Source organism: Elephantulus edwardii, unplaced genomic scaffold (assembly GCF_000299155.1).
Source record: "Elephantulus edwardii isolate Elephantulus edwardi_28Jun2011 unplaced genomic scaffold, EleEdw1.0 scaffold00227, whole genome shotgun sequence".
Classification (NCBI taxonomy): domain Eukaryota; kingdom Metazoa; phylum Chordata; class Mammalia; order Macroscelidea; family Macroscelididae; genus Elephantulus; species Elephantulus edwardii.
Genome location: NW_006399977.1, coordinates 567,410 through 591,204, shown reverse-complemented (window position 1 = coordinate 591,204; position 23,795 = coordinate 567,410). Strand labels below are relative to the sequence as shown.

The 23,795-nt window shown below is 35.7% G+C and overlaps 1 protein-coding gene across 1 annotated transcript in view; it reads left to right on the top strand.

Moving 5' to 3' along the window:
- The first annotated feature begins 3,150 nt into the window (after positions 1 to 3,150).
- TTLL7 (tubulin tyrosine ligase-like family, member 7) overlaps positions 3,151 to 23,795 on the top strand; it is a 216,356-nt gene continuing 195,711 nt past the window's right edge. Inside the window, exons 1-6 of the mRNA XM_006898356.1 lie at positions 3,151 to 3,175; positions 3,324 to 3,455; positions 11,571 to 11,692; positions 13,952 to 14,019; positions 17,551 to 17,709; positions 22,106 to 22,322. Of these exons, the coding sequence (XP_006898418.1) occupies positions 3,151 to 3,175; positions 3,324 to 3,455; positions 11,571 to 11,692; positions 13,952 to 14,019; positions 17,551 to 17,709; positions 22,106 to 22,322 (723 nt within the window). The remainder of the gene's footprint in view (positions 3,176 to 3,323; positions 3,456 to 11,570; positions 11,693 to 13,951; positions 14,020 to 17,550; positions 17,710 to 22,105; positions 22,323 to 23,795) is intronic.

Genomic DNA, 23,795 nt, shown 5'->3' with positions numbered 1-23,795 from the left:
TCATCCTTGTTCATTGTCCAGTCTCAGATGCATAGGAAATGCATATATAATTGGAAAGACTATGGCCTGAATCAGACGCACCTTAGTCCTCAAACTGACCTCACTACTCCTCAATAATTTGGAAAGGTCCCTAACTAGTTCCTAACTGCAGATTTCCCCAGTGCAATGTGTCCCCATATTTCCTGACTGCTTCTACCAGGGGTAATAATTGTGGATCCTAGTAAGATGGAACTGTTGACAGTTTCAGTCTCCTCTCCATTTATCATGATGTTGCCTGTCAGTCCAGTGAAAAGAATCTTTGTTTCCTTGATACTGAAACGTGATCCATACTGAAGGCTGCTTGATCTTCTGCAACAAGTGCTTCAAGTCCTCCTTACTTTCAGCAAGCAAAGTTGTATCATCTGCATAAGGCAGGTTATTGATGAGTCTCCCTCCAATTTTGATTCCACATTCCTCTTTAGAGGGTCCAGATTCTTGGATAATTTGCTCTGCATATAGATTGAACAGGTTTGGAGAGTTCTGATGCACTCCCTTATCAGTTCGAAACCATGCAATGCTCCCTTGCTCCATATGCACAACAGCCTCCTGGTCCAGGTATAGGTTTCTCATGAGCACAATTTTTTTTTCTATAATTATATTTTATTAATTTTCATAAACATTTACAGAGATTTTGGGTTTCCATTCATTCATATTTGCACTTCATGAGCACAATTAAGTGCTCTGGGATTCCCATTCTTCTCAATGTCAGCCACAACATGTCATGATCCACATGGTCAAGTGCCTTTGTATAGTCAATAAAACACAGACAGACATTCTTCTGCTATCTGATCTTGTTTACAGTCAGCTTAGGTGGAAAGCCTCTTGTGTAGGCAAACAGGATCTGGTGGGCAGGCCTTTGTATTTAAAGTCAGTCTGGTCCTGTCTCTGAGTGAGCCTTTAGCTTGGCATGTTTGAATCCTGGTTGGTAAGTGTTTGTGATTTACTTGAAAGTGGAAGGTAAACTGAGTTTTACTAATTTGTTGCAAACAAGTGTAAGCTGATTAACTCTATCTGGTCTTGTTTATAATCAGCTTGTGTGGGAATCCTCTTGTGGAGGCAAAAAGGATCTGGTAGGTGGGCCTTTGTATTTAAAAGTCTGTCTGGTCCTACCTGTGAGTGAGTTTTAGCTTGACATGGTTGATCTGGTATCTAGTGGTAAGGAATTGCACTACCAAACCCAAAGGTACTCAGTTCAGATCCACCAGCTGCTATGTGGGAGAAAGATGAGCAGTCTCCTTCCATGTGATTGAAGGCCTCTGAAAACTTGCTGGAGGTTCCCCAACTTGATGGTACATAACAACAAGAACACAGTGCCTGACCACAGCTGACCTGCAATATATACTGTTTTCCTAGTTTTAATACTGAATTATCTTAGAGAATTATTCTATTAAACTATATCAGAGAACAAATACTAATATTACTTAAATAGTGAATTTTATCATTAATAATGAATATTGAAGCTTGGAAGGAGTGGCATCCATTTCCGTAATAGCTTGCCTCCGGAAACCCTATGAACCTGGAGAGAGGATGAAAGGCACCCAAGCATCGAGGACTCTCCTTCATAGGGTCGCTATGAGTCGCCTGCAACTCGACGGCACTTAACAGCAACAACAACAACAATGAATATTGGGATAATGTATATGAGAGGAACATTTTATGTCAGTGAAATTTCTGGTATTTACAAAGGTAAAGGCTTTAAAAATTAAAATAGCTTTTATTACATACAGAAATATAGGAATGGAAACATTCCTCCAGTAGGGTAGGAGAAATTATAAAATTGCTGCAATCAATGGAATAGTTTGTGCAAACATGAAAATGTTCCTGCATATACAATGAAAACATAAATGTAGGCTACAGTTAAGTATAGCCAAATGGAATGAGTTCATTCACTTAAAAGCATTTATTATGTTCATCTAAATGCCCAAACAGGATCATCAGAGTAATAACTCCTATTTTCTGTCCTTTAAAATTGCTCACATTTTTAAAGGGAAAAATAAAAATATGATCTACCTTTTTAAGTAATTCCCCAACTCCTACTACAGGGAAAAAAAGATCATTTTCCGCTGTTCTCCTTTAGCATGTCCCCTGTTCCTAGACTCTTCTTTCAATATCCTATTTTAATAACAGTGCTGTAGTTCTATGTTAAGCATTGGATTGGAGGTTGTGTAAAGGTCCTTCAAAGGTTCCTGAAATTAGCACCAGAAGGATATTCATTGTATTTTTTACTTTAGCATTTAATTAGTAAGACAGAATTATTTATCCTTTCCAAACTAGTTAGTTATTTATAGGGTCAAATTGTAAAAGTTGAAAGAATTAAATGATAAAATATAAATGTTTAAGATGTTAATTGTTAAATAAATGGTAGTGAATGTTATTCTTGTTGTGTATGATATGTTGCTTATTCTATGTAAATTTGAAGGAAACCTCTACTTGAATGTATATTTTTTTTTCAGGATAGGGAACCATGGCTTAGTATTTTGCATATAGTTTAAATACTCAACTAATTAACATTTGTTGACTGTGAACATTAGCTTTTTCCTTTGGTATTGTTATGTGCTGTCAAGTTGCCTGCGACCCATAGTGACCCTCTGTACAGCAGCTTTGAACCCTGTCCTGTCCTGAGCCAGTCTTACTAATTCTGACACCCAGCCCCCATTGCTCCAGTTCCTGTATCAATCCATCTCATCCAGGTCTTCCTCTCCTGCGCTGTCCCTCGACCTTTCTAAGAATGATATACTTCTACAAGGACCAGTCTCTCCTGGCCACGTGCCCAAAGTATATGAGATGGAGCTTCAAAATCCTAGCTTCCAAGGAGAAACTTGGTTTCACCCTCTCCAAGACAGATCAGTTTGTTTGCTTGGCAGTTCATTACGTGACTTTTAAAAAGAATACTATTGACATATAAAAATATTTTGTAACGATTGTGTTGTTTTAAAATCTTTCTTTTAAAATCCCGACAGGTGCCCTGAAATTGGAGGATTCCACTCAGATAATATGATAGGAACTTGTAGCGATTTGGGGCCGTATCCTACTTAGACCCATGCAGGCCTTCCAGATTTCCTGAGAACTAGTACACCGGCACGGACTACTTGTTCATCAGCATAGGCAATAATGCCATCTCTGCCTCAAGAAGGAGGTAAGCTGTTCAACTTAATATGTTGCTAATTACAGATATTACTATAAACATTATGCCAATTTTTTAGCCTTTAAAATAACTGGAACTTTTAGAATTATAATTTTACCTTGTTTGAGGGAAATTTTATTATTTCCCATTTCTTTTGAAGTTATTCAGGGATCCTCTCCCCTGGATCTGGATACCGAATTGCCTTATGAAAGTACAATAAAAAGGAAAGCCAGAAAAAAGAAAAAGAAGGGAATCATTACAGCAAATGTTGCTGGGACAAAGTTTGAAATTGGTAAGTCTCCTTGGAATCCTGACAGTTTCATAACTGTGGGGAAAAAATAGTCTGATGTTGAAAACAATGTAAAAATTTAGAGATCATTTTCTTTATGGGATAGACTTTGAAAATTCCTCTTAAATGAAATAGCTGATCATTGCAAGTTAAAAAGGTTCTGCTATTAGTTGTTTAGAAAAATGTATATGGTTTTGTTTAATATTTTTAGAACATGAACATGAAGAACCAGTTACTTTTTTTTTTAATTAATTTCAAGGAACTTCTACAGAGATTTTGGACTTCCGTTCATTCATTGTTGCACTTTTCTCCCCATCCACCCACCCCCACCCCCAGTACGCTCCTCTCCTTGAAAAGCAAAAGAAAAACTTCTTCATTGGTACACAATCCCCCCGCAAACCCCCACCCCCATCCCCACCCCAAGTATATTCCACTCTGCAACCCTCATTCCGGACTCTTATGATAATCATAATGCCCTAAAATATATTACTTTTAAACTATTTTCTCCCTCAGCGGCATCAATGAAGTAAACATAATTTATCCAGTTTTTCTCAGTCTTACCCCCACCCTGATGTCAGCTTCATTCTACAATAGTGGCACTATGTAATATTTGTTTTTTTTTGTGACTGAGATATTTCACTCAGCATAATGTCCTCCAGGGTCACCCATTTTGAATAATATTGCATGAGTTCCTTGTGTTTCAATGCAGTGTGTGAATATATCACAGCTTCTCTATCTAGTTACTTTATCTGTAAATTACACCTGTAGATGTCCTTAGGAAAATGATATTATTCTAATGCATTCCTTCTTCCCCTCTCCCCCCCAGTTATGGCTAAAATGAATCAAGTGAAGATATTTTCACCAAACCTTGCAAAATGCGTTACAAATACCATAAGTACTCAAATGACCTTCCACCTCGTTTTCATTAAAAAGGCATTATGCTGAATGAACTTAGTCTCATAATAACAAATATTGTATAAGATGATCAATGTAAAAACAGAATGATAATAAAATGTATATAAATGTTCAAAGAGGAAGAGGAGGAGGCAGGGGTCTGGGCAATCACAGGGATGTAGACTTTGGTGAGTGAAGGGAGAGGGTGAAGGAATTAGGAAAGATCCAGTGGGAAACGGAATACATGGGATAATAGTGGGCATAGATCAAGGTGATTAATTTTGTAAGAAACAATATATGGGAATGAGTGTATTAAATACAAGGTGAATAGAAGTTCCAAAATAAAAAAAAGAAAGTACAGAAAATTAGGGAAAGTGCTAAGGAATGATATAAATCCCTAAGCCATTAATTTCTCCCCCATCTTGATATTTGAAAGTGTAGTCTCTACTTAGAGTAATTTTTTTAAATTTATTTTTTAAATTTTTTTCTTTTTCACCTAGAGTAATTAATTCACCAAATATCAGCAGCAACTAGTTGAGCTCTCCCTGTATTAAAATTTTATTTTAAAAAGTGTTCAAAGGACAAAGCTGTGGGCAAATTGGTGTAGGAGAGTGAGAAGGTATGAAAGGCTCAGGATTTGTCTGCAACATTTATCAAGGTTTATCTGCAGTGAAAGATTAACAAAAAGTGATTGATGGCTCATGCTAACATTTTCCCACTTGCTTTTTACTTTTAAGGTTGTGGTGTGTTTTAATCTTGATTCAAAAAGTGATGTGAAATGTAGCTCCCTCTTTCATTTCTCCAGTGGTTTTTAAAAGGATTGGGGTTGTCCCTTTCTGATCAATTCTGTTTAGTTAGTACATTTCATGGTTTACTACTGAGTTTGGAGCTGCATATGGGAGCTTGGTGGTCTAGTGTTAAGAATCTGTACTGCGTCCTGTAGGCAAGTGATTTGAATTCACTAGCTGCCTCGTGGGAGAAGGATGGGCATTCTCCTCCTGTGTGATTACTGCCTTTGAAACCTGCCTGGAGGGTCAGCTATGGATCTGTTCCACAACAACAATGGGGACTATTGGGAGAATACAGAGCTAAATATTAATGAGAGAGAAAGTTAGATGTATCTGAAGGAGGCACATCTTACTTCATCTAGTGAAATGTAACAGCTTACTCTTGAAATTTAAATACAGAGCTTTGGCTGATTGTATCACAAAATGGAAAGATAGGGTCAGGACATTTGCTATTAAGCCCTGGTGTTACTTTTATTCCTAATGTTATTGTTCTTGTTTAGATCCTTATAACAGGTCCTGTGAATAATAAATATGAACCCTCTTTTATCTTAGGCCATCTTCATAATTTCTGAGGTATTTGAGTCCATTTCTGTAGTCACTGTGTCAGTTCATCTGGTTGAGGGTCTTCCTTTCTTTTGCTGATCTTATCCATGGGATATTCAGTATTCTTCTCTAGCACCACAACTCAAAGGCACAAATTCTTCTTCTGTCATCTTTATTCTTTGTCTAGCTCTTAGACGCATAGCAGATGATTGAAAGAACTAGGAACGAAATCAGGAGCACCTTAGTCCTCAAACTGACATCATTGCTCATCAGTAATTTGGAGAGGTCTCTGACTGCAGACTTTCCAAATGCAATATATCTACTGAACTGAGTGAGGATTCCAAGGGTGTTAATTGTGGATTCAAGTAAGGTGAAGTACTTAACAATTTCAGTCATTTCTCCATCTATCATAATGCCAAACTATTAGTCCATTGGAAAGAATTTTTGTTTTCTTGGTATTGAGGTGTAATCCATACTGAAGACAGATAGTTGATATTCTGCAATAAGCACTTCAAGCCCTCCTCACTTTAAAAAAGCAAGGTTGTGTTATCTGCATAACACAGGTTAATGAGTCTTTCTCCAATCCTAATGCCACATTCTTCTTGTTAGAGATTAGCTTCTTGATTAATTAGCTCAGTGTACAGGTTAATAGGCCTGGGGGGTGGGGGTGGAAATCCAATCTTGACATGCAACTTTCTTGATTTTAAACCATGCTCTGGTTTATACTGTTCTCTTGATTTTCCCCTGCTCTGTTTGTACAACAGCCTCTTGTTCATAGTGTCACTATTAGTCGTATTTGGCTCTACAGCACCTAACAACAACGTCATTATTAGTTGTTAGTACTTCAGTGGTGAAAATACTGTTTTCTTGATGTTGAGAAAGAATTCATATTGAAAGCTGAAGTCTCTAATCTGCAGCAAGTACTGCAAGTCCTCCTCATATTTAACTCCACACAATTAACATTGTGTCATTTGCATAACACAGGTTGTTGGTGAAACACCTCAATGAAACCCACTATTTTTCGGGACGTGTATGAATTTAGCTCAAAGCTTCCTTATCACCAAAGTAACTATTGAATCACAGTGAAGGATAAACTTAACAGTTGTCGGAGGATGGAACATAGTGAAGGATAAACTTAACAGTTGTCGGAGGATGGAACAATATTTTTTCAAAGGAAATGTGACTTATTCTATCCTAAGTATGAAAGAGAAATTTCTCTTATAGTTCTTCATGGAGGCAAATTGTGGAATAGCAAAATCATATCTTCATAGTTAGAAATTTTATATTTATATACATTGGGAAATAATATTTTTCTATTATTCTTAATGCTTCTTATCACAAACCAATTACCAAAGGTTTTAGTCTTAAAACAGTTGAAGAAATTGAAGTTTAGTGAGAGGTAGTACCTTAAAAAGAGGCTATACATTTGGCAAAAGCAGAACTTAAATCTGACTTTGATTCTAAATTCTGTTTTGTTTTTACTAAATTCTGATGCCTAAATAAAGGAGATTTAAAATAAAGAACATTATGATCTTTTCTGTTTCTGAAATTTAGACATGTTTTACAAGATTTTACATCTTTATGACTCTTAAAACTATGGGTAATGAGGGGAAAGTATATGAACACATTATGAGGGATGCATTTTTTTATAATTTCTAGTACAAGAGTATAGGGTACTAAAATATGTAGATAGAAATAAGGATAATGATTGGTGTGTTTATGACAAAAAGACAAAGGCCACTTGAGGATAGCCATATCTGACCTTTATCAGTGTCACAAAAGGGAACTATCCCCATCAACAGAATCAGTAACACCAAATCAATTCCCATCAAGTCAGACATACCCTCTCCTCCACCCCCGATCCTATTCCCATACTTGTTTCTACTCCTTTAACATCAATTTTACTGCTTTGCTGGGTCTGTAATCTGATGAGATAGTCCACAGGACACACAGAATCCTATTGGAGAATTAAAAACGTTACAATCTAAATTAATAATTGAATACAGTCAAGATAGCTTGTAAAATGTGCATGCAGGGACCTCAGCCCTGAGCCTCATGGTGTTCCCAAGTTCTCAGTCCTTCCAAATTGATTCTCCCTGCTGATTGTCCAGCAAAGTTCTCAGTTCTGCCAATATTGGATCTCCTCCCATCAATTGTCCAACAAAGTTCTCAGTCCTGCCAATGTTGGCTACCCTAGCCCTTACCCCTCCCCCCACCCCCCCATTTTACATCAAGTCTTTATTTCAGCCATTCTGCTCTTTTCCTGGTGGTAAAGTATTTTTGCTGGTGGTGGCAGGAGGTCTCTTTTCTCTTCACTGGTGGGGGAAAATCTGTCTCTGTGGCTAGAGCTATTCAATTTATTGGGTAAGACTAGCCACCCCTTGTAGATTGCTGAGACTGGCCAGTACGCTTGTGGGTAGGCCAACATGCCCATTCACATAGTCCCACCCATCTACATCATCAGTCATCCACATTAAAATGGCTAGGGAAGCCATATTGAAAGGTAAATTCCACAGTTTATCCTTTTTTTTTTCATAACCAGTAGAGAATTTATTTGATAGAAATAAAACCCACAGCGTCCCTTTTCAGCAGGAAGTAGCTAAGAGAATACGCCGTGCCCTTTTCCTTATGACTCAGGGTGAAGTCTCTCTCAGGGAGGAGTGATAGGGAATGGCAAAGGATACACTGACAAAGAAGATTAATCAGAACTGGCTTTGACAAGCACTGTGGCATTTGGACAAGAACAAACTGGGAGGAGGGTAGAGAGAATAGTGCAACAATGAATGAGTGGAAGCCCAAAATCTCTGTAAATGTTTATGAAAATTAATAAAATATAATTATAGGAAAAAAAAAGAAATAAAAAGTGTCATAAAAAGACCAATATTTAATAGGATAGATTGAGGCTTTAACTCTAAACCTTTTATTTGAAACTGGCATGTAAAAAAGATTACTGTCTTAAGCAGTGGTGAAAATGATCGTGAAAAATAGGGATAACAGGAGCCAAAATTTAGAAAATTTCTACATAACTTGGGAGAGACTGGAGAGTGTTACACTGAGTGAACTTAGTCTCATGAGAATAAATATAGCATAAGACTATTATTCTAAAAATAGAAGGGTAATTAGTAAAATATATATGGGTTTTAACGGGAAAAGGAGAGGGAACAGAGGCATGAGAAAGGGCAGGCGGTGGGAAGAATCTTAGGATTGCACATAAATTTGGCAGATGGAGGAAGGGGGTAAAGGAAATACAAAAGATCAGGAAGAAATCTGGAAAGATGGAGTAATGGTGGACATAGTTCAATGGTGATTACTTTTATAAAAATACAGTGAATGAGAATGAAACACAATGTGAGAGGATAGTGTGAAACAGTGTATGCAAACTTTGCAAACCACTATAAAATAAAAAAAGCAAGAGAATGTAGGACACTATTTTTGCTCCAGCTACACCTATGAAAGCAACACCTATGGTTGAAATGGAGACCTGATGTGAGATATGGGACCTTCAAGAGAGAGAGCCAATGTTGGCAGGACTGAGAACATGGGGACACTGGCCAAAAGCCTCAAGGCTGAGGTGCCTGCGTGCACATTTTGGTGGCTGTCTTGACTGTATTCTGTTATTAATCTGGACTATAAGCTTTGGACATCTCCCTCCCAAAGAGAGAATTGATTTATAAAATTTCAATGAAAGACTAAATTGCTAAAGAAAATGACAGTTTAATTTCTTTTATTGTATTTTTTCCCTTTAAGTTCAATTTTAGGTCCAGTTCTTAAAATTTTAATCTTACAATAAAGTACGTTTATATAGGATTTAACCTTACACATTTATAGATCTACAGGGAGTGGAGTTTTTCTTCTATTTTTATACAAATTAAATGTTCCAACCTTTCACTCCCTTGTGGTACATTAATATCCAAATTCTGGTAGCTCAGTTTGCCACCCCCTCCATAGCTGCAGGAGTTCCATGTTATTCATCAGTCGCCACATTTATTTTTGAGAGTTTTAGGCAGTGTGTTTAATGGACCATGGACCAAATCTGCTTTTGTGTTCCTTCTCTGTCATTGTCTTTATGGTTCTCTGCTTGTTAAACACTGAGTATGTCTTTCAGGCTGTGCCACTCACTACTGGCCTTGCTTTGTATATGAGCCCTTTGTGTCCCTGCATCATCTCAGCCCTCAGGATGTGAAAACTATATGCTCATCTATGGCAGATGAGAATACAATAGCCTCTGTCCAGTCTTTGTATTGTACATTGTAATTTGGGCCCCCAAAATCATCATAGATTCTGTCAAACCTGTCATGACAGCAACTTCAGTCCAGCAGTTTCCTCCTCCAACAGGTCTACCCTGACCATGGTCCTCTTTCATACTTGTGTTGATATATACTATCAAGTTGCCACTGACCCATAAATGACTGTCTCTACTGGGTTTTCAGAGACAGTAAGTGGCATGGGAGGAGATTGCCCATTTTCCCCCTACAGGGCAGCTGGTGGGTTCAAACTCCTTGCCTTTGGGTTAGCAGTATTGCACCTTCCAACTGGGGCACCAGAGCTCTGGCAATTTTAATATATATTATTGAAGTTGGCATTACCTTGGTGGCTGGGCAGACTTGCATTCCAATAGATCTTCATCAAAGGATTTAAAGTGGAATCATTCACATTACAGGAGCTGAATGAATCTGGTCTTGTCATTTTCCCTCATTATCTTGTTGAGTAAGGAGTGGGCAATTTGTGCACCTTCTGTCTTTCTTGGATGTGGTAGATGTTTCTCAGGGACTATTCAATAAAAAATCCCTCTTCAGCCAAAAAAGATGCAAATGCCTCTAGGATAAGAGGCTAAGATCTGTCTAGTCAGCTGTTTCATACTTGAGGGAAGATTTCAATAATCTTTTTTTTTTACAAAAACCCTGTCATTTTAAAAAAATTTCCTGTTATATAAAAAGTACCAGTAACCACAAAACATTTAAAAAGAAAATGCTGAAACGTTGTTATATAGATACATTCGTCTTTAAGATTCTAATTCTGTTGTTACTGGTTTTGTTGAGTGTGAACTACCCCATCGCTGACCTTTCAGTGGGTATTTTGAGACAGTAAATCCCTCTGGAAGACATTGTCCATCTGTCTCATGCAGAGCAGCTGGTGGATTCAAACCCCTTGCCTTTATAGTAATCCTAAGTATTTTGATTTTCATTATTCTAAAATTGGAATTTATTTGCAGAAAAATTTCAGTATTATTAAAGGTAGCTCTAGAAGAGCACATACATAGCTTGAACTAAAAAGAAGCTTTCCCCTGACCATGCAGGATTATAGGTGTGGGAGCAAAGAGCATGATTGCATCCAGATATTTTGTGTGAATTCTGCTTCATTATTTAATATCCTGAGTTAATACAGGTGACTTGAGTTTAAATGCTAAAATATAATTTGAACTAGCAAGTTGAAAGATATAGGTAAGTCTGATGACCAATGGACTATTTTTAAGTTTGCCCATTTTTACCTAGCACAAGGTCACACACACACACACACACACACACACACACACACACACACAACCAAAAACAACAACGACGACAACCCTGTAAGTGTAAATGTTCCTGAATAGAACTGTTGTTTCTACTGTGTGTGTGTTCATTGTGCCATAAATAATCACCAAGCCTGTTGGCAGTTTTCTGTACCTGTTAAATCTCAGATGACTGAAACTGAGAGTTTTGTGTATAATCTAAAAATAGTTCTCAGATACTGTTGAGTCTAATTGGGCCCTTGGTAAGCCAAGTTTAACTAAAAATGCTAACTATAAACTCATAAATATTTAGCAAGTAAAATAACATAAATGAAATATTTATATGTCCAAAAGACATCCCAATGCATGTATCTCAGAAATATTTTAACTGTTTACTTGCAGTTCGATTAGTAATAGATGAAATGGGATTTTTGAAAACTCCAGATGAGGATGAAACAAGTAACCTTATATGGTGTGATGCTGCAGTTCAGCAGGAAAAGATTTCAGAGCTGCAGAATTACCAGGTGAGAAATTAATGATGATGGATTATAGTTTATGAGGAAAGCTATATGAATTCCAGCATAATTTGTTTTAGGGTTCTTAATCTGTTGACATACTAATTTTCAGTTATGTCTCACCTGATTTACCTTTTCTATTCCTATCCATTTGTATTGACTTTCCATTAAGTTCAATTTAAAAAAAATTATACTGGTTTATTTACAAATTTAGAATATACTGTTTTTCATACCAGCTCTTTCCCATTTCCTTCACCATGACCCTGTCAAATTGTGTGATCCTATGATTAACCCCTCTCCCCGCCTATCCTCACCCCTTTGCTTCCACCAGCACTCCCCCCGACTTGGGTTTCATCCTCATTTTACAATAATAGTTTTATACAGTATTTGTCCTTATGAGACTGAATTTGTTCATTCAGCATAATGCTCTCCAGTTCCTTCCAATCAATTGCTGCTTCTTCTTTTTTTTTTTAAATTAACCTCTTTCTGTCTTTAAGCTTGAATTGTGAGAGATACTTCCTGATCTGATGCTTTGAGTTGCTTTTAAAGCTATTATTGTTGTTGTGTACTATCGAGTTGGAACTGACCCATAGCCAACCCACCAGCAAGTTTTCAGAGGCAATAAATCACAAGTAAGGAGATTGTCCATTCTTCTGAGGAGGTGCTGGTGGATTAGAACTATGTGCCTTTGGGCTTGCATTTGCAGTACAGCTTCTTACCACTACATTACATGGATTGATAAGACAGTTGAGATTTATGTATATGTCAGATATAAATATATTACAAAGAATACATATATGTGTATTTACACACACACACACACACACACACACACACACACGTGCTAGGGTTAGGATTAGTTTATACACACATCCCAAAATAAAATATGGCTTTATTAGTTTAATTTTAGAATATAATACAAACTTTATCTGCTGCTAATCAAAAGGTCAGTGGGTTGAACTCACTAGATAACTGACTGGAGAAAGATATGACAGTGTTTCTGGAAAGATTAAATCCAATGAGAAAGTTCTACTCTGCTTTATAGAGTTGCTATGAGTGGGAGTAAACTTGATGACAACATATTTGGTGTTTTGGTTTATTTCAAATGTATTTAGAAGAGAAGATACATAAAAGTAAAAATCCAAATACAAGGAATTTTTAGAGCAATCACATTTTTAATAGTTTCTCTAAGTGTATAGGGGGTAATACAAAGTTGAAAACTGGGATAAAAGAAAAGTTTTTCTACACTTGTGGCCTAATGGCAAGAGACTGCACTGCAATCCCGAAGGCACATGGTTCAATGCCACCAGTTGCTCTGTGGGAGAAGGATGGGCAGTTTCCTCCCAAGCGATTAACTGCCTCTGAAAACCTGCCAGAGGTTCAGTTGCGGGTCAGTTCGACTTTATGGTACACAACATCAACACCACCATTTATGTACAGTTTCTATATGTCTGAATATAACAAATCTGGAATGTTGTTGTTATGTGCCATCGAGTCAACTGTGGCTCATAATGACCCTATGCACAGTAGCTCTGAACCCTGCTCTATTCTGAGCCTATCTCACTGTCTCTGACCCATCTACCACCTTACCTCAATTATTGTGTCAATCCATCTCATCCAGGGTCTTCTTTCCTGTATTATCCCTCAACCCTTCCAGGCCTGGTGTCCTCCAAAGTAGCCCTCTTGGCTACATGCCCAAATTATGTGAGATGGAGTCTCAAAAATCCTAGCCTCCTAGGAGTTGCTTGGTTTCACCTTTTCCAGGACAGAATCGTAATTTCTCCTGACAGTCCATGGTATGTTCAGTATTCTTCTCCAGAACCACAACTCAAAGCCATCAATTCTTCTATCATCCTTGGTCACTGTCCAGCTCTCTGATGTATAGCACATAACTGCAAAGACCATGGCCTGGATCAGGTGTGCCTTAATCTCTAGACTGACATCCTTGCTCTTCAGTACTCTGGAGGAGTCTCTGACAACAGATTTTCTGGAATACCAGCCATAATATGAAACATGATTTAACACACATTAAAGATAATTGCAACCTTGATATCTATGTATACATATTTTTTTCTGATTAAAATTTTGCTTTTTATTCTCTGATTACTATAGATTTTTTAATTCAACAAATTCATTTGTAGGTTATTTACTTTAAAATATTTTATATCAGTAATTACTTTATTAAAATAGAAAAGGAAAATGTAACTGTATTTTAATATATTTATTATATTAATAAAAGTATTGACTTTACCTTTTTTTATTTTCCAGAGAATCAACCATTTTCCAGGAATGGGGGAGATCTGTAGGAAGGATTTCTTAGCAAGAAATATGACCAAGTAATCTTCATTTTCGTGTAATAGGGAAGACCTGGTGAACATTTACATTATAGATAATATATTGCTATATTTCACAAAGTTACATTAATTTGACATGATGTTTGGTTGACAGTTATAGAACCTTAATGATAGAAAATTTTTAAAATATCCTTGAGTCCAGTGGCTCCCTTTTGCAGAGGAGATAACTGAGGATCATAAATTAATAACTGATGTAAAGCCAAGGGAATAAATAGCAGAGATGGAGCAGAGTCACCTGTCTTCAGAATCACAGAGCTCTTTTTACTGCAACTTGCTGCCCCTTTATCCAGAAGTTTTACTCTTAAATATAAGAAAGAGATCACCTTTGTAAGGCCTTTAAGATACATTTATCTTCCATTAAAATTTACTTTTTTGCTTTGTATGATGTGTGTTCATACTGGTTATTGAACAACTCTGCATGCCAACATTACACGTTTTTGTGTGTGTATGCACACATGTGCATAGACATGTTCATATGCATACTCACACAGGGAGGTATATCATATATTTTCTTTGAGATCAGTCTTTACACTGATGTAAGAAGATGCTTTCATGGGTACATTGTTAACAAAACTGTTGACAAGTATTTTACCAAGTGAACTGTAAAATTCTTTTTATGCTTCTGATGGTTACATTTTTTTAAAAAGAAAGCTGAATAGTAAATACAGAGAATTTTTAATAATTTAACTCTTACAGAGAATCTTAGTAAACTTCTGTACATGTGGAAATGTGATTATGCTTCCATTTGAAAGTTTATAATATATTTTCTACTCATTAAACACATATTTTTACATGTCTAAGCCTTCTATCAAGTGTACAGATAAATAAGGCCTTCTCCCTGCCTAAACTTCACAGGCTAGACGGGAGAAAAACAAATACTCAGAATGTGATTTGATAGTGCCACATTAAAGGTAAGGTCCATGTATGGTGATAACAAAGAAGGTGAGAGAAGTCATCTTCGTGATGAGAAGGAAGGCAAGTTAGGGTATGATATGATGGACGTTGAAAGTTGTATGGAAGTATGTTCTTTGAAAAGAGAATAGCAACAACAATAGGGGAAAATATAGAGGAAATTAACCACTGTATTTGGAATTGCATTGTTCTATAGGATTTTGAGAGGCTCAATAAGATCCTGGAGAGACATGCAAAACTGAAGTGTGTTTCCCATGCTATTATGCTTAATTGATATTTTTATTAATTCATTAGTTATTATGTGCCGTTGAGTGGAACCCAATTCATAGCTAACCCTCCAGCAGATATTTAGAGGTGGTAAATTACATGAGAAGAGATAACTCATCTTTCTCTCATGAGCAGATGGTTCATTTGAACTGTGCTCCTTTGAATTGGCAGCATAACTCCTTAGCACTAAGCCACCAGCACTTCCTAATTCATTTAATTAGTCAACATTTAAACCAAAAAGAGAGAAAGAATGAGGAATCTGAAAGAAGATAAGAAGATAGAATTTAAAGAAAACTTTAAGTCTTCTTAGATGATGCTTACATTTGTGGTTTAGAAGATTGTGCAGATAGGAGTAAGGTGACCAGATCTGCATTTTCCAAAAAATCATTCTGGTTGCTTTATAGAAGACAGATATGCATGTATATCCATATATGGTTGAGAGAGGATGAAGGTGCTCACTAATAGGTAATTTCTTATTCTATAGAATCCTTCAAATATTTTTAAGGAAAAAGTATTTTCTCTTTAAGAAAAATAGTTTTCTATTAATGAAAAATTATCACTAGTGAGAGAAAGACATAGTTAATGAATTAATTATTTAGCATAACTTGGTAAACCTGTGAGAGAATTTTGAGTTGCATTATCTCAGTTTCCCAAATACCCAGATTTCCAAATTCCTGAAACTACATTTCTCTTCTGAAGATAAACATCCTCTTACTCTTTACTAGTAGTGGACATTTTGCATTATTTCCAATAGTAAATGTATTTGACTAGCTGAGTAATTTGCACGTTAGCTATGTGTTTGGCAGTAATGAACACCAAGAAGTAAATCTTGACCGTGACGGTGATAATTCTGTGTCAGTTCGAATGGGCAGTGGTTCTCCTGGTCTGGGCAGTTAGAAGTTGATGTAATTTGTCAGTTAGGTGATGATAGTTGTCACCCTTCATTTTTTATAGGATGTGGTCATTGTCCATTTTTTTCATAATGCCAGTTTTTGCACAGTAATTTGGTTTTTGGATCCTAGATATGTTGATAAGTGAAGAGGGGGTGTATTCACATCAGTTTGTGGTAATAACCAAAATGCATCGATATTTATCCTGAATAAGTGTATTCTTGGCTGGTTTCCCTACATGTTGATAGGATGAAAATGTTAACTTGATTTGATTTGCGATCAAAAGAATAAGTAATAATACATTTAAAGGTTTTGAAAATAAGAGTAAAAAATATTAGTATTGTTTTTGTATTCTTTAGATTTTTAATGTAAGTTTTAAATTTGCAATACTTACCTATTTCAAACTCTGATTATTTGGTTAATTATCTTAATCAGATTTGACAGACTGAGTTGACAATTATTTGCTTTCTTGTGGTGGAATCATAGTTTTCTTACAGGGCTTTCTTGAATAAATACATGAGAAATGGTAATTATATGAACTGTCAGCTTTAGAAGGTATAAGTTCCATACTTTAGTCAGAATTTAGGCCTTCTCTTATGTATACTACATATTATAGGTCCATTTTCATTTTTACCTCTCCCAAATAGGGACAATATCTGCTCATTTAGGAATGATTTCTATGCCTTTAGACAATTTTTTTAAATGATCAGATTTTCTATAACAGATAATATTATAAAACCTTTCTTATAATCTCTATTTTTATCTACAAAATTGTCAACTTTTAAGATTAATAAAAAGTAGATGTTTTATATCTAAACCAAGCTCTAAATGTATGAGTAGCTTATGTAAAGACAATCTCTACTACCTCAGAGGCCTTATGTTGCTTTTTCAGAGAAATAGTTAAAATCTAAATTCCAGTGGAGTGGAAAGTAGTTAAGAAACTGCTCTGTAACGTTAATACTGAGAGGACTCAAAATCGTATTGAAAAAAGTAAGATAAATGACATCTAACCTAGATTTTCCTAATCTGTACGTCTACTTCTGAGTCAGAACTCATTATTCCTTCCTCTTGGTTCTTTATTTTTCTTTATTGACTATTACATTGTTTCATAATTACTGTAAAAATCTGTAAAATCCTATGAACAGAGACCATATTAATTTCTTTTAATATCCCCTATATCTAGCAAATACTATATACTCAGATACAGATTTGTTTTAGTAAGGTGTAAATTGCACAGTAGAGACTTTTGCCCTATTTTTTTAATTGATGTATCTGCAGGGTTTAGAACAGTACCTATCATACAGGAGGTGCTTTACAGTCATTTCTTGAATTACAAAGAGGAGTAGAGAGAATTTAAATCTCTGTGAGAAATGTCAGTAGGTTAGAGAAAGGAAATTTAGACTCTTCTAATAGAATTATTTTGCATATTATCTCTAATTTACAGAATGATAAAGTCTCGGCCCTTGGATTATACCTTTGTTCCTCGAACATGGATTTTCCCTGCTGAATATACTCAATTTCAGAATTATGTAAAAGAGTTGAAGAAAAAACGGAAGCAGAAAACATTTATAGTAAAACCAGCTAACGGGGCAATGGGACATGGGTAGGTTTATATTACCTGGGATATTCAAACAAACTCTAAATGAGAGCAGTTGTTCATGTTTATTTTCTCATAAATGATAATAAAATAGATTTGTAATTATTGGTATTATGAAGCGAAATATTTAATGAACCTGTCTTTTTTTTTATTTAAAAGAAATCTTATTCCATAGGCTTTGGAAAGTCAAAAGTTAAAACTTTAAGTTGTGAGACTTCAGTGAGAACATTTTTAGCACATTTTTACGAGTTATGTGTTTACTGGCATAGAATTATAATTCTGTTTTATGTTTTTGTCTTTTAAATAATAGAAAAAAACAAGGAGTTACAAATAAATCAAAAGACATTAATACTGACTATTTATATTTAGTGATGTAGTTACTTTATGGAGAAGCCATAGTGATGTAGTGTAGAACCTGTCAGGCTTCTAACTGAAAGGTCAACAATTCAAATCCACCACCTGTTCCTTAGAGAAACAGTTTCCTGCTGAAAGATTTACCTCCTCAGAAGCCCAATAGACTGTTTCTAATGCATTTTGATAAACCTGATGTTAGTTGTCTTTATTGATACACTTTATTTTTTGGTGGGAATTTAAGTCACTGGTGTTTTTTTTACATTTTATGCTGAAAGACTGCTTTCAGAATTTCTTGTAGGAATGATATCTTAGTGATATAGTTTTGCAGAGTGATTTAAATTTACTTTTCTTTTTGAAGACTAGTTTTGCTGAATAGAGAATTATTGCTAAGTTCTTTTGCGAGTCAGCATTTTTAACATGCCATTGCTCTACTTTTTTGCATCTATGTTTCTTGATGAGAAATTACCTATTAATCTTTTTCCATAAATCTACATCACAATTCACTCTGTCTTGCTTATTCAAGATTCTCTCTTTTTTTGTTTTCAACATTTGGATTAGAATCTATCTCAGTGTGGGTCTCTCTGAGTTTTCCTACTTATAGTTCATTGGGCCACTTGGGTGTGTCCATTTAATTGGGAGATTTTTGGCCATTGTTTTCTCAAATATTCTCTTTCTCTTCTGGGTCTCTGATTATGCATATATGTCAGTCTGCTTGATGGTGTCTTGTTCATATTTTAGTCTGTTCATTTCCCTTCATTTTTTTTCTTGTCAGAGTATAGCTTTGTGTTGCCAATGCTTTTTTAAAAATTTTTTTTGCCAGTGCTTTTTGATAAGTAACTCAGTGTATTCTTTTCATTTCATTTTGATGCTTTCTGGATCATTTAATGTTTTACCTTTGACAACCTATACCCATATGAAGAAGCTATTGTCTGAACAGAGTAAGAGAATACTGCATAGTTTAATATCAGGAAAGGTGTGCGTCAGGGCTATGTCTTTCCTCCATACCTATTCAAGTAGGTGCTTTATATATTACATATTTTTAAACATTTTAAAATAATGAAAACATTTTTCTAATGGAAGTGTTGGCTTATCATGGATTGTTGTGAAGAGAGAGGGAGACTAGTCCTTCATCACAGTCTGTGTGAAAGCTAATGGAATTTCCTTAGTCAATTATCTTCTATAAAATTGAAAGTCACAGCATTCTTCTGTCAATATGCTGTAGGGAGGTAACCTGGAGTTGCTGTGATGCTGAACCTTGTGCCATTGGGGTGTCAAATGCTGTAACAGTTACCCATGATGGACTGTATTTGGTAGAGCTCCCAATTTATGACAAGTTTGGAAGCAGGAGTGGCATCCACTTCCTAAACAACATGCCTCTGGAAGAACTAAGAACTTTGATAAATGACGATAGTTGTAGAAAGGCTTCAGCCCTTTTGTTCATAGAGACACTATGAGTCTGTTCGACTCTACGGCAACCAACAATGACAACATTCAATCTGGATATAGAACAAATGATTCAAGAAACTGGACTATATGGAAAATAATGTGACATCAAGATTTGAGGAAGACTTATCAAGAGTTTGCATTATGCGAATGACACAGCCTTGCTTGCTGGAAGTGAGCAAGATTTGAAACACTTGCTGTAAAGACTAGGCTTCACTCTGGGTTACATCTCAATACCAAGAAATAAATAAAAAAAATCTTCATGTCTCTAGGCAACATCGTAATAGATGGAAAAGAGACAGAAAATGTCAATAATTTCTTCTTGCTTGGATACACAATTAACATACTTCGCACCAGCAGCTAGGAAATCAAGGCATATTGTGTAATTAATTATATAAAACACAATTATGAGAATGTATGAAACATAATGTCAGTGAAGGAAAGTGAAACACACACATACATACAACATATTGTATTAGGAAAGCCTATTGTCCAAAGTCCAGAAGAGTCAGTTTGAAGACTGAAGTACACCTGGTTTAAACTATAATATTTTTAATTATTTGATATGCAGTTGAAAGTTGGACCATGAATAAAGATGACACAAGAACTAATGCCTTTGAGTAGTGGTATGGAAAGAGAGTGCTGAGTATCCTATGGACTTCCAAAAGAACAAACATATCTTGAAAAAAGATGCAACCATAGTGAAAAGAACAAACATATCTTGAAAAAAGATGCAACCATAGTGCTCCTTGGAGGCAGGGATAGTGAAACTTTGTCTCACATACTTTGGGCATATTGTTAAGGGGGGCCAGTCCTTGTAAAAGGGCGAAAGTCTTGGAAAGGTAGATCAGTCAAAGAGAGGAAGACCCTCATTTAGATGGATTGACAGCACTGCCAATATTAGTGAACCTGAGCATGTCAGAGGTGTTCAGGATGGCACAAGACAACTCAAGGCTCAGATCCATTGTTCACAGGGTCTCAATGAGTTGAGTCATAGTGGATTCTCTGACAACTAACAACAACAAACTCAGAATAATTTCAGCTGATCTGTCTTTAAGTTTGTGGATGCTTTTTTAACCTGTCAAAATCTTCTGTTGAGCCTCTCTATATTTTAAGTTTTTCTGCTTTTGAACTCTAGATTTTCTCTTTGGTTAATTTTTTAATAATCTCTATCGCTTTATTCTTTGTTTAGCTTAACATCCTTCTTAGTGACTTTAATTCTTTGCACATGGTTTTCATTAGCTCTTAGAGCATACTTAAGCTAAGTACAATGTCGAGACCTCTTAAGTAAGAATTTCTATTTGTCATGCTTCCAAATGCATGCCTCATCATTTTTAAATTTTTAATATGAAAATATAGCAACTATGGAAATCAGTCTCATCCTTCCCAAGAATTTATTGTTCATGCTGCTTGTTGTCATTTTTAGTTTTTATTTAAGTACTTTTAAATCTCATTTTGTAAAGCCTTGTATTTCTTTTTCTGTTGGTATATGTTTTCACTGAAATGTGCTAGAACAGTGCTATAGTAATAACTAAGTAAGTAGTTCCTTAAATCTCTGAAACCAAGCGGACGATCTCTTGGTCTTTGTAGTCTGTGTATGTTGTGCTTCTGTCCTCAGATAGTTTACAGCAATCCTCACTTGACAGTGGTATTTTAGCTTTCATTTTCTGTTTGAACACAACCTGATGATCATCCAGAAGAGAGAACTTTGAGCCTTCTCATATCTTTTGAGCCTATTTCCAACTCTCCACCCGTGCGGTGTACCCTTCTAGATTACAAAGGCTGTCAGAGATTTCCAAAGCTTTTTTTCTCAAAAAGTTCTCATTCTTCAGGCTTGCCTTTGTCTTGTTAGCTAGTTTTGTTTGTCCCGGCTGTTATTTCCCCCCTAGAAAACAGGAATTAATACATTTGCCTTTAAATGCTTTCAACATTCTTGGGTGGCTTACTTAGCACTTGGAAAGTCTGTGAGTCAGACAAGAATGAGAATATGAGCTTTGAAGTCCTCCAGGGAGCCTTCAAAACAAGCAACCTGTAGAATGACATAAATTCTGTTTCCATCAAAATTGTTACCTATACTGTTGTTATGTACCAGTCTGCACTGACCAATAGCTGACCCTTTGGTGGCTTTTCAGAAGTAGTTAATCACATAAGAGGAGACTGCCCATCCTTCTCCCATAGAGCAGCTGGTGGAATTTAAACCATGTGCCTTTGAGATTACAGCAGAGCTTCTTGCCACTAGGCCACCAGAGCTCCCTGTACTGGCTTGCTTGTATTAGCAATGTCAATTTTTATTAAGGATACTGATGAACTCGGGAGTGAGGAGAGTGGGTGAGAGTAAATTAAAATGTCACACAGCCCTTTTATGTAGATTAGCTGTTGTTTTTTAAAAAAATTCTTACTATATATTTCCTGATTATTATAAACTTTTGATTGATCTCTAGAATTCTGAAAATGTTGATTCTGATAGCTTTTGTCAATTTGTGTTTTGGTTTTGTGGAGAATAGATTTGTTAAGTTTCTTGCTCTGGCACTTTTCTATTGAATATATATTTATGCATATGTGTACGTGTTCGTTCATACTGTATTCATCTTTCCATTCAATGTAGGATTTCTTTGATAAGGAATGGTGACAGACTTCCATCTCAGGATCATTTGATTGTCCAAGAGTACATTGAAAAACCTTTTTTAATGGAAGGTTACAAGTTTGATTTGAGAATTTACATTCTGGTAACATCATGTGATCCACTAAAAATATTCTTGTACCATGATGGACTTGTGCGAATGGGAACCGAGAAGTATATACCACCCAATGAGTCCAATTTGGTAGGTATTCCAGGCAGAATGAATCATTTCACTCAGTTGTTCAACATGTACTTTTGAAGCCCGTGCTGTGTACAATGATTGTATGACTTTAAAGTTTCTATTTCATGGTTTAGATGAATCGAGTACTATAAGAAGACTACTTCTGATTTATGTGGAGTTTTCAGGCTGGGGTTAGGGAAATGCATTATGTTTTTCAGGCTAGCTAAATCAGAAGAAAAAAGTTCTTAAAATCATTATAGTACTGTTAACACAAGACTGAATTTTAAAATACTTCTGTATTGCTCTGTATAGAAATGACAGATAAGTGAAAGTTGGTAGACCATTGAGAAATACAGGTAAAATATTATGATGTTGAATGAGGGATCATTTATTTTCAGTTCCTCATTTGAAAAAAATTTATGTATTATATAGGATTTGAACATGCAGAGTTGTGGGAGAAAGTGCATATTATAGACAAAACAAAAACATCAGCAAAATAGGGTTATTAATTTTTACTGTAGTGGGAAAAGAAGTTTATATTGACAACAAGTAAAATAGAGACTTAAATTAACAGTTTCAGTGTGCTTTAAAAAACCTATTAAATGGAGTAATTGGTAATATTTTTCCATTAAGACTTTTATTGTGTAGCAGTAACATATTGATTAAAGTTGTAACTGTAGATTGTTATGAAAATAATAAACTATAATTTTTATAGTCCTGAAATGAAAATGATAGTGTATTATTAATATTTTAAAAGTTAGTTAACCTCTAGTCTTATTTTGTACTTAGTAATTATAGTAAGATAATAAAATAAATTTTTTCTTTTTCATTTTTGTCCAAGATATTATTGTTCCCCCAGTAGAAACACACCATTAACTTCCTTTAAACCAATCCTATTTTCAAAGTTAAATAAATATTTAAGTATTGCTCTGTTCAAGAAATGAATAATATTGTGAACTTGAAAAAAAGAACAAGAGAACTATATTTTTTAACAGGAAAGGAAAATAAAAGAAAACAACATCTCTTTAAAAGTTATAAGATGTATTACCAAGTAATGTAAAGTCATCAAGTAATGTTTGAACTATGTTTCAGTTTAGTCATTGTGGTCCTTAGACAACCGATAGGCTAGCTGAGGAGGCAGAATATATAATCAGTAATGGGATGCAGGCCATGGTCTTTGCAATCATTTGGTATGCATCAGAGAGTTGGACAATGACTAGGGAGGATAGAAGGAGAATTGATGGCTTTGAGCTGTGGTGCTGGAGAATAGTATTGAGGGTACTATGGACTGCTAGAAAAACAAGCAGATTCATCCTGGAAAGGGTTAAACCGGCTGACTCCTTGGAGGCAAGGATTCTGAGACTCCGTCTAACATACGTTGGACATGTTGTAAGGAGAGACCGGTCCTTGGAGAGGGACATCATGCTTGGTAGGGTGGAGGGACAGCACAGGAGGGGAAGGCCCTCTATGAGGTGGATTGATTCAGTGACTGGG